The sequence below is a fragment of the Pteropus medius genome, unplaced genomic scaffold, assembly GCF_902729225.1.
Source record: "Pteropus medius unplaced genomic scaffold, Ma_sr-lr_union100, whole genome shotgun sequence".
Taxonomy (NCBI): Eukaryota; Metazoa; Chordata; class Mammalia; order Chiroptera; family Pteropodidae; genus Pteropus; species Pteropus medius.
The window spans coordinates 7,564,777-7,583,937 of record NW_024354503.1 but is presented as its reverse complement, the minus strand read 5'-3'; the positions used below and the strand labels follow the sequence as shown (position 1 = coordinate 7,583,937).

General features: G+C 35.7%; 1 protein-coding gene across 8 annotated transcripts in view; it reads right to left on the bottom strand.

The window, feature by feature from the left end:
• Positions 1–6,271: 6,271 nt before the first annotated feature.
• Positions 6,272–19,161, bottom strand: part of PKIB (cAMP-dependent protein kinase inhibitor beta) — a 95,872-nt gene continuing 82,982 nt past the window's right edge. For 4 of the 8 annotated variants that reach the window (XM_039854230.1, XM_039854231.1, XM_039854232.1 and 1 more), the window contains 3 exons: positions 14,579–14,698; positions 9,817–9,993; positions 6,272–7,511 (listed from right to left, as the gene is read on the bottom strand). In XM_039854230.1, the coding sequence (XP_039710164.1) occupies positions 7,435–7,511; positions 9,817–9,993; positions 14,579–14,603 (279 nt within the window). In that variant the 5' untranslated portion in view covers positions 14,604–14,698 and the 3' untranslated portion in view covers positions 6,272–7,434. The remainder of the gene's footprint in view (positions 7,512–9,816; positions 9,994–14,578; positions 14,699–19,161) is intronic. The other 4 variants (XM_039854234.1, XM_039854235.1, XM_039854236.1 and 1 more) reach the window with 2 other exon arrangements.

The following is a 19,161-nucleotide window of genomic DNA, read 5'->3' as shown; positions in this document are numbered from 1 at the left end:
AGATTCCTGAAGGCTTTCTGCCCCCTCTCAGCCTTTTGGTCACTGCGAAATGCACTCCCAGTCTCACAAATTGCATAGTCCATCACTTGTGGCTGGGCCAATATTCAGAGAGGAAGAACATACCTCAGAAAGGCAGCTCCTGGTGGTTTTCTCTCCTCCCCTTTCTGACCATCGTTGCCAGAAGGCCTCAGATGTGGTACCTCTATGAATGGGAATGTGATGAGATGAGGAAAAACAGAAAAATTATTTTGAGGGGTGAAAGTCTTAAGAAAGGAACTTCAAATGACTTTGAAAGACTTGTTTTTTAGCACACTTTTGACATCCATCACTATCTTAACCTTTTAACTGACCCGTGCCTCAATTTTCTCAGCTGTAAACTGGAGACAATACTACCTACATCATGGGGTTGTGAGAAGTAAGAGTTAATATGGGTAAAGCACTTAGGACAATATCAGTATCTGGCATATAGTAATCACCGTAGAAGCATTTGCTCTCATTTAAGGAGACGATAAGTCTTAGTCGTTAAAAGCACAGATTCTGGATTCAACTTGTTTTGGTTTGAAATTTGGCTTTGCCATTTACTAGTGTGACCTTGGGCAAGGACTTCCCTGCGCCTGTTTTTTCATGTCCATGGCTATTGTGAGAACTAAATAAATCATCACACATACAGCACTGGGAGCAGTCTTTTTAATGCATATTAAGGGTTAGCTGTTAATGCATATTAAGCATTATCTGTCCCTTCCATTCCCACTGACCCACATGTGGCCCATCACTGAATATGGAACTTCTTGTCCAGTGACACCACTTCAAAGATATCAAGAAGCTGTGCTCAGGGCCTCTTGCCCCCAACAGGTACCTTGCCAAGACTACTTGGCCAGCATCCCCTTTGTGCATTCAATTTTCCCACACAACATGCAGAAAGATTTGTGGGAAAAGTTTTCCCTATTTCTCTTCCTGCCCTTGGAAGACCAGGAATAATTACTTAGTCAAGATTCACTTTGTTTTCACAAGACCCATCTTTCTCCTAAGTGGAAGGGGAAACTGTTAAGTGATAGAAAATGTTTTTTAATTAAATTAAGAATAAAGCTATACATTTACATACCATTTACTTGGGCTCAAGCTGTGGGGGGCTTTTCAAAATTTCAAAGTCACAATTGAAAATAGTACTTTTAACTTAAAAAACATTAAAGGTCAATTGTGAATCTAAGAGTGTAGGGGATTCAGAACTGCTTTTAACTTGATTTTAATGAATAAAATATTTGTGCATGACTAGCTTAAATTTAGAAACAGAAAGAAATCCAGTCAACCTTGTTGTACAAAAAAAAGGACACTTTGTTGCATGAAGTAAAAATTCTAGCCCTTGTATTCCTAAGTATATTTTAAAGATGCATTAGAGCGCCCTCTTTGGGTACTTAAGAGCATAGGGTATCCTAAATAATCAATAATCAAAGATTAGCACACTTTCTATTTCCTTTCTAAACTTTCTCGCAGGAAAATTGTATTTGAAATACTGTAGTTTTTGTTTGTTATTTCTTTATTTTGTTTTTTATTTTTTTAAATAATTCTGATCAACATACCTACCTGAATATAAAACAAAATAAATTGAAAACCTTAGGAAACCTGGTTGATTTCATGTGCTGTTAGTGAGACGTGTGATGCCAGTACCACCTAGTGTTCATTTTGAGTAAATCTTGCAAATTAAAACTGAAGAGGAAAATAATTTACCCAAAGGTATACAGTCAATTTAGGTTAAATTGAGGTCAATATCCTGGAACAAAATCCACATTTATTGACTTATAGCCCCATCATCTCTTTTCTCCTCAATCTCCTAATACCAAATAAAGGAAGTATTTAAAAAGCAAATTTCTTTCACTAAAAGAAATTTAGGTGAAAATTTTATTATAAAACAAGAATATTTGTTTTTCTATTTTATTTTTATTTTTAAATGCATTTATTTATTATTTTTTCATACTATATATACATAATTAATTTTTTTAAACATTTTTTTTTCCTCTCCTTTCCCCCATCCCTTCTGGTAACCACTAGTCCATTGTCCATGTCCATGAGTCTGTTTGTTTGTCCTGTTCATTTGTTGAAAAACAGGAATATTTGAATGTCTAATATGTCTAAAGCATCGTGAGAGCCTTCACAGAGCTTCTAAAGTCAATTTCATACACTTTAAGGTGGTGCAAGACTTTTTTTCTAATTTCTTGCTTTAAGAATGGTTCCCCGAGGTCTCTGTAAGTAATGCCTATCTAGGGCTTCTGGTGCTTCTTTGCTCTCAGTCCTGCCAAACATTATTCAAACTCTGAAATATATCTACATGGAACAAAGAATATCATTTCATTTGCCTATGTTGCCTTACTTTTAAGATACTTATAGCTAGTTCATGCCAGATTCATTTTGTGGAAACTTTTCCACAGAATGTCAGTGTGCCCTTTTCAGTCAAGGCCAGCTCCAGGACCAACATGAAATGAGCCAAATAGGGTGTGGTGCCTCTCTTCTTTTCAGTATGGCTTTGATCTCTTTTGCCTCACTTCCAGATACTACCTCCCAGCCAAAAGAACCACAGGCCCCTCACCACTTTTCCACTCCTTCAGGGTCCTGCAAGTGAATGGCAAATTGAGCTCACCATAGAAAATCTTTTCTGAAATAAGGTAAAATATGTATGAATGAAAGAGTAAGTGAATAAATACCAAACAAATAAATAAAAGATATCAATAAGATATCAATACCTTATGATGGTTTATGTGCTATCCTGTCTATATAAAATGCTTCAATTTTCCTAGGAATCCTGAGTGGAATCCAGACAAATTTAACATGACTCATGGATGAGATGGTTTTGAGCAGAAGGAAGGGGATTTTTGGTGAAAGAGAGGCAGTACACGTCCCAGGTCTGAGAACCCTGTCTCAGATCACTGTTGCCGCTTTTTTGACTAGTGTGAATTCTCAAAGATAGTTCCTAAATCCACTTTCTTCATCTGTAAAATGAGAAACATGAACAACTATTTTGTATGGTAATTATCACAAAGCTTCTAAAGGATTACTATAGTGCTCAGTAATCACCAGTCATTCAAAGTATGGCTACAGTAATAATAATTATTCTTACTGATCTGTACTCAATAAGAAATCTGTTCTAGGATTTTAATAAGTAGTAACAGTACCTTCCTCAGCCCTTCGTTTGAGCCAATGCTTCCATTTTAAAAAGCTGTAGATTCTTTTGTGTGTGTGAGAGAGCTGTTATCAATAATTCTGAGGGAAAAAAAGGAATCCACTCTGCTTAATCCATTCTAGTTTTGGTTAAGGAGTTGATGCTCATAGAAAGAAGAGAAAGCAAAAGAACAGTAGGAAAATCTACTTTGGCAAATAACAGAAAAAAAATAAGCAGATGTAACACATTCACCTTAAAGTCTCTACCATCCTTTATGCTCAAAATATTAATAATAATAATAATAATTTTTGCTAAGTATAAGGCACGTTCCTTAGCAACTTATCATTATTAACTAATTTAATTTCCATAATTTACCATTTTGCACATAGAAGAAGTTGAAGCACAGAGTAGTAAAATAATCAAAGTAATGAGAGAAAATGGTAAAGCTGTAATTGAACTTGAGGTGTCGGTTTCCACAGATAAGGAAGGCATCAGGCTAATGTGCAGTGGTAATTCTTCCTCTTGTTCTCTCTCTCTCTCTCTGTCTCTCCACCATCATCTGCCCAAGCCACTTGAGCTAGTAAAACTGAAGCAACACACCATTTCCTTTTGTCTCCCCCTGTGATCACTCACATTCTAAGGAGGTTCAAAACTTTCCAGCTCAGATCGCAAAAATATCTCATGGCACATGACACAGAACAGTTTATTTTTTTTCTTCTTTCTCCTCCTTTGTATAGAGTCAAGTTTCCAGATAGCTGCTTTATCATCCCCCTTTTGTCCTGGTTTATCTCACAGTATTAAGACTTTGAAGCTATTGACTAAAGCAAGAGGCTTGTAAAAAGAAAATGGCAAAAATGGGCATGGAGACTTTCTTTAATGAGCTCCAACTAGGTAGCCAAAGTGTCTATTTGCTATGACAAAATACTGTACCATATGTTCCCCAAAATAACTTGATTTTTTAAAATTTGTCGATAATTCAATTTTGACTTTAAACTATTATTGACTCAAACTCTTTTGTCTGAATTCCTTCTGTTGGCAAATATTCAATAAGTTTGATACCTTGTATAATACAAAATACTTATAAATATGTATATAATGGGACAGTTATGTGGGCTTTGTGATGAATAATTGATTTAGTATATACATCATTCACAATATGTCATCACTAGCAATAATGAAGAGGGACATGGTTTCATTTCTGGTCTTCTAAATGAAAGATAAATACCATATAATACTATAACCCAAGAGCTACATTGCTTTTTTTCTTCTACACTTTCATGAAACAAGTTACTCATTTAGATACTGAGTCAAAATTCTGTTTTATTGCAGTAACTGTCATAAGACGCTAGGGAGGTGACTCATTGTTAAACAGTAATACTTATCCCTGTCAGCAGCTCATTAGCATGATTAAATTGACACTAATGTGGTAATTACCATGAATTGTCAATTTCCATCAAACTATCTTCTCCCAGCACCAAAAATTGGGGATATTTGTGAAATTGCAGAGGAAGGAAGATAGCCAAATTAGCAAAACCAGCTATGTACCATCTTCACTACCAGACAAAAATGGCAAAAGCATCTGGAATATAAATGATAGTGACGATAGATAATATTTATTAAATAATTGTTCTTTGCCAGGCATTAGACAATGTTTTACGTGTATAGTAGGTCCTCAACATCGTCAATAGGTTCTTGGAAATTGCAACTTTAAGCGAAACGATGTATAATAAAACCAAAATTCCTAGGCTAATTTATATGAACAAGAGTTAAGTTCCTAAGGCCTATTTCTGTTCATAAAAACATCACCAAACTTCTAAATCAAGACCCAAAACACTTCTAATATTAAACATTGAAATAAATGTGAGCTATACATAAACTTAAGAAAGATTAATAAAAACAAGTAAGAGAATTCTTTTCCAACTTGCTTATTTCAGTTCAGGGTTGTGGGTGGCCAGGACCTATCCTGGCAGCTTAAGGCACAAGATGGGAACCCACCCTGAACAGGATGCCATTACATTGTGAGATTCCCCACTAGCCTCCCCAACTACCCCACAAACACAGAGACACACAGACACACACACACACACACACACACACACACACACACACACTTAGACTGGGACAATTAGGCATGCCAATTCATCTAATCTGTACATCTTTGGGATGAGGAAGCCAGAGTACCTGGAGAAAACTCAAACAGACATAAGAGGAACATGGCCTACTCCACACAGACAGCGACCCCAGTCAGGAATTGATATTATTCTCTCTAACATTATAATGAAACAATATTGAATACAATAACCTTATTGGAAGACCTGCTGTATTATCTCTTTTACTGCCTTTCCTAGCCTTATAAAGTATGTACTACTATTAATACCATTTCGAGAGGATAAAACTAAGACTTTAGAGACGTGATGTAAATTGCCCAAGATCACACAGTCATGAGTAGCAGAGCTAGACTTCAGACCCCAGTCATCTGAATGAAAAGTCAATGTGCTTAATAGTTGAACTCTATTCCTGGGTTTCTCAACCCCAACACTACTGAAACACATGGCCAGATAATTCTTTGCTGTGAGGGTCTGCTCTGTAGGACTGCAGGATGCTTAGCAATTTAGCAGCATCCCTGGCCTCTGCCCACTAGATGTCAGTAGCGCCTACTCTCCCAGGTCCTCTCCCCTACTTGTGGCAGCCGAAAATGTCTCCAGACATTGCCAAATGTCCTTTAGGAGGCAAATTGCCACTCCCCCCAGGTTAAAAACCACTGTTCTACTATAATCTTTCTTTATACTGATTATGTAATATCATGTCATTAACTCAGAAATATCATTTTAAAGATGAACACATCTTTTATTAAATATTGAATTAGTCTATACCTAAAATGTTGCTTTTGATTATTTTATAAAGAAAATGTTATATTTGAGAACTTTAAAAAAATCAGGTGCTTTGAAATCTACTCCTTTGGTGTGTATTGTATATAAGGGTAATCTTCGTCTTAGAAAAATTAAGCAGGAAATGTTTTATATTGCAAAGACTGTTAAGTTCTCTCTTTAAAATGTGTTGCCATTTTTTCCACCTGGTATACTTTAGAAGATAAAATGAAGGAGACATATCAGTAACAGATTTAACAATGAAAGAGTTTATTTGATTACTGTGTACAGACATGGCCTCAGTTACAATCAAATCAAATAAAACTGCATGCGTATATATCTGAAAATGAAAATAAATTCATTAGTCATTTTTAAAATTCAGAATTCTATTATTTTCCTGAAATATCTAATAAATCAAAATTTACTAAGGCTTTGGTTTTGGTTTTGTTCTTTTTAAAATATATACTTAAATATATATTAAAAGCAAGTATTTTGCTATGTCAACCTACATATCATTCACGAAATATTTAAGTGCCTACTCTTATGTTAACTACTTTAGGAAATATATAAAAATTAAAATCTGCATTCCTGAGGAAATTATCTTAGAAACAAGTCATATATACACAAAAGCCCTACCAAAAAAAAAAAAAAAAAAAGACAGTGTAAAGCAACTAGTAAGGTGTTTTAGATAATTCACATTAAAGAAAAATATACCCACACATATACAACATGAAAGTTAAGGGAAATAGTAAAATTCGTTTAATAGGCATGTTATATATAAATAATTTGCCACAGGTTTTGCATTTTAAGAATCCACATGAAAAATCACAATATGCATGGACTAGAAGCAATGTATATCAGACAAAAACATCCTAGAGATGTTTAGGTTGTCATGCTTTCACAAATCAATTTTTTCCAAATCTTTTTAGAGTTTGAGGAGAAATTTTTGGTTCAAACCGAACACTTTATCCATGTTTTTGACTATTTCATTATTCTTTCTCACCAAGAAACATAATTTCCTACAAATTCCATAAAGTTTTAAGTTAATGATGTTTGGTTTATATTTACCAAGAAATGTTTTACTCCTTACCATAAAAATAGAATTAAAAACACACCTGGCTAAATAAATCCAAAAGAGAACAGTGGGTTTTGCCGGGTTCATAGACAGTGATATGTATTCAAGTGACCATACATTCTTAACCTTTTCTTTGGACGCAGTTTGGAAGTAATCTGCCTTTTAATGATCTACAATGGACATCACGGTTGCAATCCAAGCGAGTAACATCACAGCAAAACTATCTAACACGCACATATTGCTTAGGGCTGCAGTGGTACCATGGTTACCACCAGATCAAACATCTCAGGAAAAGAGAGCCACTGTCTTTCAACTTGCAGAAATCCAGTACTTTTGATAGTTTATGAGCCTTCATTTTTCTTCACTTGGGGACTTTCCAATTGGTCTTGTGTTGTTTCTTCATCTTCTTTTTTTACATCTTAAAAAAATAAACAATTTTCATTCATAGATAGAGTATACTGAAATATATTTTCTATTATATCGGAATAAAACAGTTGGTTTTTTCCTTCATGCACATTAGTCATTTTCTACTTGATTAGAACATACCTTTGCCATCGGTCCAGACATGGGAGCTACATAAAGACAAGACAGTCCCCAGCTTTTTGTTTTTATTAGCACTGGAATCTATCCATTTTTAAATTCTTAATAATGTTTGTACTTAGCTAATGAATAAACAAGCCCTAAATCTACTTATAGCTTTATTAATAAAACATTGTCTATGCCATCTTCCTTTAAAAACATATTTCCTTTTGTTTATTCTTTAATATCATTTGTTTCCAAATGATTTAAAGGAACATATAAAAGAATAACAATCAAATAATAGTTTCTCTAGTGACCAAAATAAAATGGTGAAGACTACTAACTCCCCTACAGTGTATTTGTTCTTTTCCTTAACTAAGTAATGTCAACAAGTATTAAGGTTTTGTGTGTATATTTAGGCATATAAACTTTAATTCGGCCTTTTATATTAACAAGTAACTTCTCTACCTCACTAGTTGAGGAAGATTCTTCGACGGCTACATCATGTTCTGATAATCATATGCTAGCCCCCTCGTTACCTGCGGTTTCACCTTCTGTGGTTTTACTTGCATGTAGTTAACCACGGTATAAAAACATTAAATAGAAAAATTCCATAAGTTTTAAATTGCACGTTGTCCTGAGTAGTGTGATGAAATCTCATGCTATCCTACTCCTTCTACCTGGGACATGAATCACACCTTAGTCTAGCATCTCCATGCTATACACACTCCCTGCCCGTTAGTTACATAGTAGCTTTCTTGGTTATCAGATTGACTGTTGCTATATCACAGGGCTTGTGTTCAAGCAACCTTTATTTTACTTAAAATAGCCCCAAATGCATTCACATAACTTTTATTACAGTATATTGTTGTAACCGTCCTATTTTATTATTGTTGTTGATATCCTACTGTGCCTAATTTATAAATTAAACTCTGTCACAGGTATGTATGCTAGGAAAAAACGGTATATATAGGGTTTGGTACTATCTGCAGTTTCAGGCATTCACTGCGGGTCTTGGAATGTATATCCTGCAGATAATGAGAGGCTAATATATGACATTTTCAAACTTAAAAGGTCAAAAACATTATGTGTGTTTTTATTTCTCTTTTCTTTTTATTTCTTCCATCTTCATTTCACCATATAATAGTTTATGTGTATACTTTTTTTTACTTTTACTTGCAGTGTCTCCTTTGAGAAATTCAATGACCTTTGGAAAAAGGTGGTGTAACCGTGGAACTCTGGGATCTGACCACAGCCTCTGGCCTAACGAGGTTACATGTATTTCACAGGGATCAAACCAGGAATGTTTGTAACTTTACCAGGTAATACATAACCTCCTGAGGCAAAGAACTAATAGCTCTCTTCTGGGGCTCCCATGAATATGGAAGATGTGCAGAAGCTTCTAGCTCTCTCTTGCCTCATTGACACCAGGAATAAATTTCTACACACACACTGGAGTCCACCTTGACATCTAAAATAAGGCACAAGGCACAGGTATTTTAGCAATCACTTGGAACTAAAATTATCTTTAACATCTATGAATGGTTTTAAATGAAGGGACTTTCAAAAACTTTATTAAAAATATCATTGTATTTATTCTCAGACAACTAAATTCTGGAAGAACTATATGTAAGAAATGGGTAGAGAGAACCAAAATTTTCCTTTATTGGTTTGACAGTTGTTCTTTTTTCTTAATTCAACTTTTCTACTGGTTGAGGAATGATCACCTTTTATACAAATTCTTTAAAGATTTTATCTCTAGTTGATAATAAACTTATTCTTAGAGGAATAGAGTTATAGAATACTGCAGTAAAGCAGAAGTTCCCAAAGTGATTTGTCAATAGATGACAGAAGGAAAATTATTTCATTTCTGAATACTTCTCAATACATTTTCTAAGCTCATTGAGGAAAGAGACCATATTTATTCACCTTTTATTCCCAATCACTAGCACTGTGCATCCAATGAATTTATAAAATGTTCACTTTCCATGTACACACCATGAGATAAAAAGGTACAATTGTCCACTTTCAGAAAGCCTGAAAAATCTACTTAGCCTTAAATAAAAGCTGAGAGGTTTTAGTAAATGGTGAGAGAGAAAAAAAGGAGCACTTTTAACTAATTAAAAGGAAGATTGTTCCAGAAGAAAGGATTGATTAAGAAGAGAGAAGTGCTGCTGCTGATTTTAAGAGAATTGTACTGTTACCTTCCTTTACGGAGAGGGTCTCCAGTTTGAGGGGCAACTCTGAAGTTTCGCCTGTCACAGCTGAATCCTGGATGTCTACAATGGCATTCCGGCGGCCGGCCCTTGCTGAAGATGCAAAATCGTTGCCCATAGGCTCCACATCAGTCATTTCTGATGAATCTGTCCTCATAGCAACATCTGCAAATAGAATGTGCACACGAAGAAGAGGATAAACCTATTCTGAGGTAAATGCTCACGATGGTGTCTGAAAGGCATGGCTTGATCAAAAATAAAACAGGTTCGAGAACCTAATCATTGATCCCACCCTGTATCCATGTCTACCGTTATAGTCTTGGAGCTTTCATTTGCACATTCTCACATTAGCTGAATAGAACAGGAAGTTCTCAGTGTGAGCCAGATTGCTATAAATAACTCCTGAGCCAAAAGAGCCACTTGGATGCTTTAGGGTGCAGTAATCTCTTGCCTTTTGTTCTGTTTTTCTATGAATGGATCAGACAAATGAGAGTTTGGAAGAAAATGAAAACTGACTTGTTTGGCCACTGCCTTAGAGGCTCTGCCTGCCAGTATTTGCTTGTGGTACTTGTTCAGGCTGAAACCAAATCGCTGTAATTTGTGGAGACCAAACAAAACACATGCTGTCGCTACTCCTTAGAAATAAGAAATTCATCTTGATCTTAAAGGCTTTTTTTCCCCCAGTGACAGCTGTGTATTTCTATCTGTTCTCATCTCAGACCTAATTTTCAATACTGCATGTTCATGTTGGGGAGAGCAGAACCTGTTTTACCTTTTGTTACCTTCCAGTGGACATGGTAATTACTAGTGCTTTCCTAAGAAAGCTTTATCTTTCTAGCAATTATCTGTCTCTATGAAAGAATTCTCAAGAACTCATTCACTATACAGGGAGGGAGGTAGCAGATATTGCTTATCCTAAGGCTAACCCTCTTTCATATGATGTCTTTTAATGAATCTTTCCTAAGAAGTCAACACTGAAAAGTATCTCAAAAGCAGCAGGAGCAGGAGCAAGCATTACTGAGAATCTATTAAGTGGTAGGCTCTCAGCTGGGCATTGAGAGTTCAGAGGAATGATATACTCTCCATATTTAGGGGACTTGCACTCTCGAAGGGGAGAAAAAGGAATACATGCAAAGATAGATAATATCATGATATAGAATGTGCTGAGTGTCAACCAAGGTAAGGAAATGATCATTACTGGTGGCCCTTCGGGGCAGAAATATATGAAACTTGGCCTGTACAAAGCAAACCAAACTTCTCACTGTAGTTGAAAGGGATCCTTTTCCAATAAGTTACCTACAATTCACGATATGCTAAAAATGAAGAGAAATAGTCACAAAGCATGGTGCACTTGATATTAGAAATGCAACTCTTTGGCCCATATAACCCAAGACATGCACGTTAAACTTAGTGTGGGCCACAGGAGGCCAGGAGTAGTCTAGGCTACTTCTCCAGATATTTTCAACTTTCTAGGAATCATGGAAAATTTGAGAAACATGCTACATTTTTAGACACAATTTTGGAATCCATTAGACTTATAACTTCTTAGTATTTGCCAAATATCTGGCTTTGGCAGACAGCATAGAGTAATTAAAGAGCACTGGGTTATTAGTCAAAACAACAACAACAACAACAACAAAACTCATAGGCTTGCAAGATGATAATTGGTTAATCCATTTAATTTCTCTGAGTCATGGTTACTCTCCTATATAAGAATCAATGAGATAAAGGATAGGCAAACTCTTTGTAACTATGAAACCATATGGTTGGTTATTGGCAGTTTTGTACATGTCTCATTAAGTTTTATTTTCTCTACCACTCTCTTATGTATCCCTTTTAATTCAAACAAGAAATATCTTTCTACTGTAAGAATCTTTCTACTGTAAGACCTCTTGAGTTTTCTAAGGGGAAAACCAGCATTTGTTAAGTATGGCATTAACATTCTCATATTTATTATCTCATTTAAACTTCCCACTAATCCTATGAGGTAGTGAGAAATAACACTCACTATGTGGGTATGGAAGTTAGGGCTTAGAAAGGTTAAGTGATGTATTTAAAGTTGTTCAGCTGCTAATTTAACAAGCAAGTTTGCAAATCCAGTTTCAGTTCACTCTGAAAGCAAGATGACATAAATTACCACAAAATTAACTTTCCAAATCTCTGTGATATGTATATACAACCATATGATAGCTACTTTAGATTCTGCCCTTCATTACTTTTTAAATAGGGAGAAATTATCTGTCTGTCTATCTATCGATCTATCTATCTATCTATCTACCTACCTACCTATCTATATCTAAATATATGTATAATGAATGTTTGATTATCTGTGAGCACCACCACGATACATGAATTTCGATAAAAGATGTCTTCTCTACTTGTGAGATTTCTAGCTTATAAGAAGTGCCTACGTTGGTTTGAAAATGGACCCCATTTCAGGCCTCCACTCTGTCCTCAGACAATTAATATTGCATCAGAAGCCATGGCCATGATGAGGTGTTTATTTCTGTGAAGCATCTTCCTATGTAACTACAAATAAGTTAACTATGCTAAGCATGGAGGAACAGCTCCACGAATACCTTGATTATTACTAGCCTGATAGTCCAAAATCTTAAAATTGAAGATAATAATAAGTATAAAAATATTAAGGTAAATAATTAAATGCTATATATTTTATGTTAAATAAAATGGATAAACTTTTTCTTTTTTAGTAAGATGAATATGTCAAAGGAGTATGGGGTAAGTATTTGTGTTTTAAAAGAAAACTTCCGAAAAGTGGCCTGTTGAATAGGCCATCAATTTAGAAGAAGGAATTGTGGGATTCAAGTTTATTTCAAGGTTTCTTTGCTGCCCGCTGCTATTATGGAAGTTTTTGCTTTTGCCTTTATATTATGATTTCAGGCATATTCTAAATTAGTTATTTTCTATTGATGTTAGAAAACAAGCTTTTCACAAAACTAAAAGTTTGTCAACGTTATACTCATTAGCTACCACTTCAAGATGAAAAACAGAACTGGATACGTAGGGAGGCCAAGAAACAGGCTGCTTTACTCTGGAGTTTTATTTACTTAGTCATTTCTCAACTTGGCACCCTCTTCCTTACAGAGCCTGCACTGACACTGAGTGACCGGGATGTTATGCTCCACCGGAAGACAGACAATTTACCCAGCTCAGCCTCACAGGGCCATGGGGAGAGGGAGCTTTCTACATTCATTATGGAATGTATTGGCGACTTAGAGATGGCTAGCAGGAGCATCTGAACCCACAGGGTGATTCATTCATTCTTTCTCTCTCTCTGTCTCTCTGTCTCTCTGTCTCTGTCTCTGTCTCTCTCTCTCTCCATTCCCTCCCCTTCCCTTCCCTTCCTTTCTCTTCCCTTCCCTTCCCTTCCCTTTCTTTCTTTCTTCCTTTCTTCCTTTCTTTCCTTCTTTTATGATATATAATATTTACAGGGTGATTCTTAATTGGGCTCTTTTAATTCCCTGGCAAGGAGGTTTATCTCAGCATTGGAAATTATCTGCAAGCCTATAAAAAATGGTTGAATAGCTATGTATATTATAGAATATTATACAGCAATTGTAAAAAATGTGTCAATTCTAGTTAGATCCACCTATGGAGATGTATCCATGACACATTGTGAAATACAGCAAGTTTTAAAAGTAATATTTACAGTGTGGGGGTGAGGGGAAAAAGTAACAAATATAATGTGATTTCACCTTTGTAAAAAGAACAAAAATCTTTGTTGGGCATGTAAAAGAGAACAAGGACAATATTAACCATTTTTTGTTCCTCCTTACGTATTTTAACTTGTAATAATAAGCATATATTACTTTTGTAATTTGAAAGAGTTAAAACATATTCACCTAGCAAAATTATGAATGCTCAGACATTCTAGCACAGAAAGGCTCTACAAATAACATTTTGATAATTTAACCCAAAATAGCATATCTTTAAGTGAAAGTCCCTCTGTCCTCCAAATAGCCATTTTACTTGTCATCATTATACTGTGTCACGATGATTGTCTATGCTTGATTTATTAAAGGGATGATATATATGAGAATTGCTCTCTTCGAATGCTTTGTGACATTTAAAAAATATATACCCTATAGACAGATGAGGAAACATTGCTAAGAAAAACGAAAGAGATTAATTTACTGGTTCTTTTAAGTTTCTGGGCTTAAAAAGCTAATTGTGTTTATGTTTGCTAACCAAGGCAGCTGACTCACTAGCACCTCTTCCTTTTTCTTTTAGCAGAGAAATCTGGATGAGTTCTGCTTTATCAACTGTGGCTGCTTACAGAAGCTGAAACCATGTGAACATTTGGAAATTTTGCATAAGTCCTTGCATGCCCACAGCAACATAATGCGATTTACAGGCCTGGGACACACTTCCACCACAACTGAAAATAAACAATTTTTCAGGATGCCATTAAAAGACTAATACATAATCATATATACACACACATGTCAGCATCTTTACAGTCTCTGAAACACTGAAAATGCAACACCAGCACCACGAGGACAAAGACGTTTAAGCTAAATTAGGAGCACTAGAAAAAGGCGTATATATAAAAAAAAATCAATAATCAGCTCCCAGTGGGCTCAAAAGAGCCTGCCAAGAAAAGAGTATGTTAGTATGTTATAAGCATACTTAGAAACAGAAGATTTTGCAACCTTTTCCCTCCCACCCCCCACTCCCCAACTGACTCAAGTTTCCTCACTTGAAGCTGAGCCTGCAAGGAAGTGAATACCTTCTTTTCTAACTTCTGGCTCCATCTCCCCCAGTAAAACCACTCCCCATTCTGCAAGTAGGATTTGAAATAAACTTCTTACCCACTATATCAGTTCTCTGGAAGTATGGGTCAAGCTATCTGGAAAAAAAGAAAAAAGAAAAAACACTTAGAGTAACAAATGAAAAAGGAAGAACATGCATTTTGGAAAGTCAGTGCTTTTTCTGGCCACGGGTCAGATAGAGACAGAGATACAACCTGCTCTCAATTGATAACCAAATGCCTCATCTGTCTCTCTCTGGCTTTCAGTATCTTCATATCTTATGCTAGATTTCTTTAGTTCTCTGCTTATATATCGTTATTTTGTATTTTCTTTCTGGAACATATAAACTTTTTTCAAACATGACAAAAGAACTATAACAATTGCCTCTTAATGTGGACCAACAGAAACGGATAATTATTTATTTATCCAGTCAATATTTACCTTGTTCCTACTAAATTATTCTCAGGCTCTGTGCTGGGCCCACAAACTACAAGGAGGAACCCACAATCTGATGAGATTACACATATTCTGAGTTTTTCAGTTACCTTTTAAGTTACCGTGAACTCAAATCCTATTCTTTGAAAATGAAGTAAAAGTATCTACCTCTAAAATGTGAAATTTTTAACACATCACCTATGCACCTAAGTATCAAGACCATTTTAGGCTAAACAGAGCTTACATGGAATGTGTATACATGTATAAAAATTATATTTTTTAACTTAGAGAACCCACATATGGTGTTTCTGCGCCTCAAATATAAGCCAAAGAAAATTCTACCTTTTGTCTGTTGACACACATTTTTTTTTATGCTTAGGTTCTTACTTGATATTGATTTAAATGAACCCTTCAACATATAATTGGTAGGTACATGAAAGCTACTTTTGCCACAGAAAAATGTTCACAGTTTAAACTTATGAAATTCAAAATATAAAGCCAATTGATTTTCCCATAATCTTCCAGGTAAAGTAACAAACAAATATTTGTCCAGCACAGTGATATTTGTTATATGAAGATATGGCCATTTAGAATAATAATATGAACTGATGTGGATAAAGATAAGAAAAAGATTAACTGCATTAAACCATGTAACCCCGTAGAGTGTATGAGGGGGTCACATTTAACTGGTCATCGTACTCTTTAGTTTCCTGATAGAGAAACTTAATAACACACTCCATAAAGGATTTTTGGGAGTTAGTTTGTCGTAGGGCTTCCTGACCCCTTTCAGCTTCCCCAAAGACAATTAAACTTTTCCCATTATTTCAGGATGTTAAAATTGAAAGGATCATATAGTCCAACCTTCCATACTCACATAGCACAGCCAATTTGTGTCAAAGTCCTTTCTATGTTCAGACAGAATCTTTCTGCCATTGCCATGATTCCCCCTGCTCCTCTCCAAAACAGGTTTCCCTATTTATCAGTACATTATCTTTGAGCGAGTGAGTGTGTGTGTGTGTGTGTGTGTGTGTGTTATGTATAGCAGTAGTATCTAGGACACAGTGATATTTTCAGTTCTTTAGATGACCATAATTCTAAATGGTTTTAAGCTACAGCAGTGTTACATTTTATATAGTTTCGTCCTTTCACCTCCCACCTTTTTATTTCTATCTTTCTGAGTGATCATAATTGAGAGGATTTAGAATGGATTAGAAGGAAACATTCTCATTCTTTTTTTTTTTCTTGTTACCTTAACTCTTGCTTTGACCCCTTCATTCTCATTTATTTCTCATAGTATCCTTTCGATCAGTGACTCAAATATCATTGTGCTCTTATTTTATTAAGCTACTGGAGCTTAATTAAGAAAGTATTTGGATTCAATTTAAAAAGTATGTAACACCAACTCTGTACAAAACATCATGCTAGCAGTACTGTGAGATTTGCCACAGGACTTCCCCTGCCACCCCTGGAGAGCTAGGAAGGCTGCATGCCAGGCAGCTCTCCACACGCACAGAGGATGAGCACAGATGAGGGAGAAAATGGGATAGGGCCACCCAGAAACACAGCATTTAGTGGGGTCTGGAGAAGGTGTCAGAAAAATTGCAATCAGAGATGGCTCTCAGTCACCTACTCCTCATCTTTGCTCTTTTCTAAGCGTTTTGGACACAAACTATTCCTAGATTTCAAAAGGGACACAAAGACTCTCTAAGCTCACAAAAGCCCAAGAACTGATTTTAAATTAATGAGAAAATGATATAATTTTGAGGTTCATATGGCCTGCTTACACCCCTCCCATTTCAGAATGAACACAGCCTGTCTATGCAGGGGGTTTTTAAATGCAAGGCCTGAGAAGTTGGTTCCTTTTTTGATGAGTCCATGGTTTTAAAATGCCAAGTGACTTTTGACTACATCAGTAGGAAAGAGAAAAGGGGAAGTTAACTCTGACCAGTGTGGTCACAGTAGACGTGGTTTTATATCCTTCTGCCTGGTACATGGACTAGAACATAGGTGCCTAACAAATTTAATTAATAAATGTTGAACCTGAGGAAAGAGTGAAGATAAAATAGAGTTGTTTCAACCAAGCTGCTAAGATTAACATTATATGAAGGTGGAGGCACGAGGAAAGACTACATTCTTGTTCTGCTTCACCTGGAAACTTAAACTTTTTTGGACTTTCCAGTCCTGCGTCAATGCCTGGATATACATCTGGCCCTCCAGGCAATGCTCTGATTGCCCCCTGAGGGAATCACATATACATCCACCTGACATCTATTATTCAGACCACCGGGACATGACCAGATCTCCCAGACATGACCAGACCTCCTAGCACCCATCTTCTGCAACCCCTGGCATTCATCATTCTGACTGCTTGACATCTGACTGATAACCGTCATGGACTGATACTAGGGCTAAGAATGCAGGACTGATTATTCTCAAGAATGTAATTAAAAAAATTTTTTTTAAATTCACTTGATGTAATTTACATAACTTCTAATTTTACTTATTTGACCCCTTTTACCCCATCTACCTCCCTCCCTTCTCCTCCATACCCTCTGGTAACCCCTAGTCTATTGTCCATGTCTGTGAGTCTCTGTTTGTTTGTCCTGATCATTTGTTACTTTTAGGTTTATATCCCACATATAAGTGATATAATGTGGTTTTCAAATTTTTCTGTCTGGATTATTTAGCTTAGCATGATTATCTCAAGGGCCATCCAGGTTGTCGCAAGTGGCAGAATTTCATTTCTTCTTATGGCTGAGTAATATTCCATTGTATATGTGTACCACAGCTTCCTTATCCAATCATCTATTGTAGAACACTTCAGTTGCTTCCATGTCCAGGCCGTGTCAAGAATGTAATTTTACTCTAAGAACTTTTAAATTTTCTTTCTTCTTTGGAACACTTCTGGGTTCTTGCCTAGCTATGTTTCCAGTTTGCAAACTGTAAGAATAAATCTTTATCATTTATTTCTAGCAATGCCTCCAGACTCCTTTTAAGCTTGTTCGACAAATTAATACCTGATTCCTATAAATTATAAACAGGCAAACATAGTCAGAAAAAGTACTTTTAATTATTAATATCCTTAATAAAAATTGAAAGTTTAATTATTAAATGTTAACATGAATTTTATGTTAACACTGAAATAGCTTTGGAGATAGGCTATAGACTAGTGGCAAATACAATGCCTTGCAGGTATGTATGACATTAATTGTCATATGCAGAGTGGTAGTTACTGCAAAAATTCTTACAGAACCACCCTCATCCAGGGCATCTGGATAGTTACACTGGCCTTCTCTTGATCCATAAACATTAAACTCGAACAGGCTTGGCACCTAGTCAGTTATACACAATTCATCTGCTTTCCCCTGTACAATATGCAACTCTTTATCACTTTAAATAAAACAGATCCTATAGTTTTAACTTATTCAACTAATCTCCTTTGTCATTTTCATTCTCAACAAAGGGAAAAATAAAGCCCTTTTTCTCTGGGCTTATTTTCTTTGCCTGCGATGATTATTGCAAGTGATACATCTATGACAAAAGAGCCCTGTAATTACTCTTCCAACATAAAGGTAATTTAAAGCAATAGCTTAAGCATAGACACTTTAAATTGCATGCTTTTATTTCAGGAAACTTTTATAACATATATGCTCATCTGTTTTCAAAAGGAAAAGTGCAGTCTGATACAAAACAATAGAACTAATTTTACTAACAAACAAAATTTTAAACATATAAATGTGTACCATATCCATCAAAGCAATTACTTTAGAAAGCTACATGTTTATTCCACCTCTCAAAATATTTTTGTGACTTCATCAGTGCAACAAACTTTATATTCGCATATAATATAATGATAGAATAATACTGTTTTTAAAAGACAACATTAGGTAGAGATTCTGGGAAACATGGTGGAGTGAAGAGTCCTCAGATCTCTCCCCTTAAAACAACAATAAGCTGAACATCTAAAACTGAACAAAAACCACTCAAACCTCACACCAGCACATATGAGTATGGGATCTGTGCATAAGAGCTACCACAGGTCAGAACCCGGGTGCTGGATGGTGGACTGGGAGAAATAAAGAAGATGCCTCTCTGCAGAAGGATGGGGAGGGGTGAAGGTGTAGTA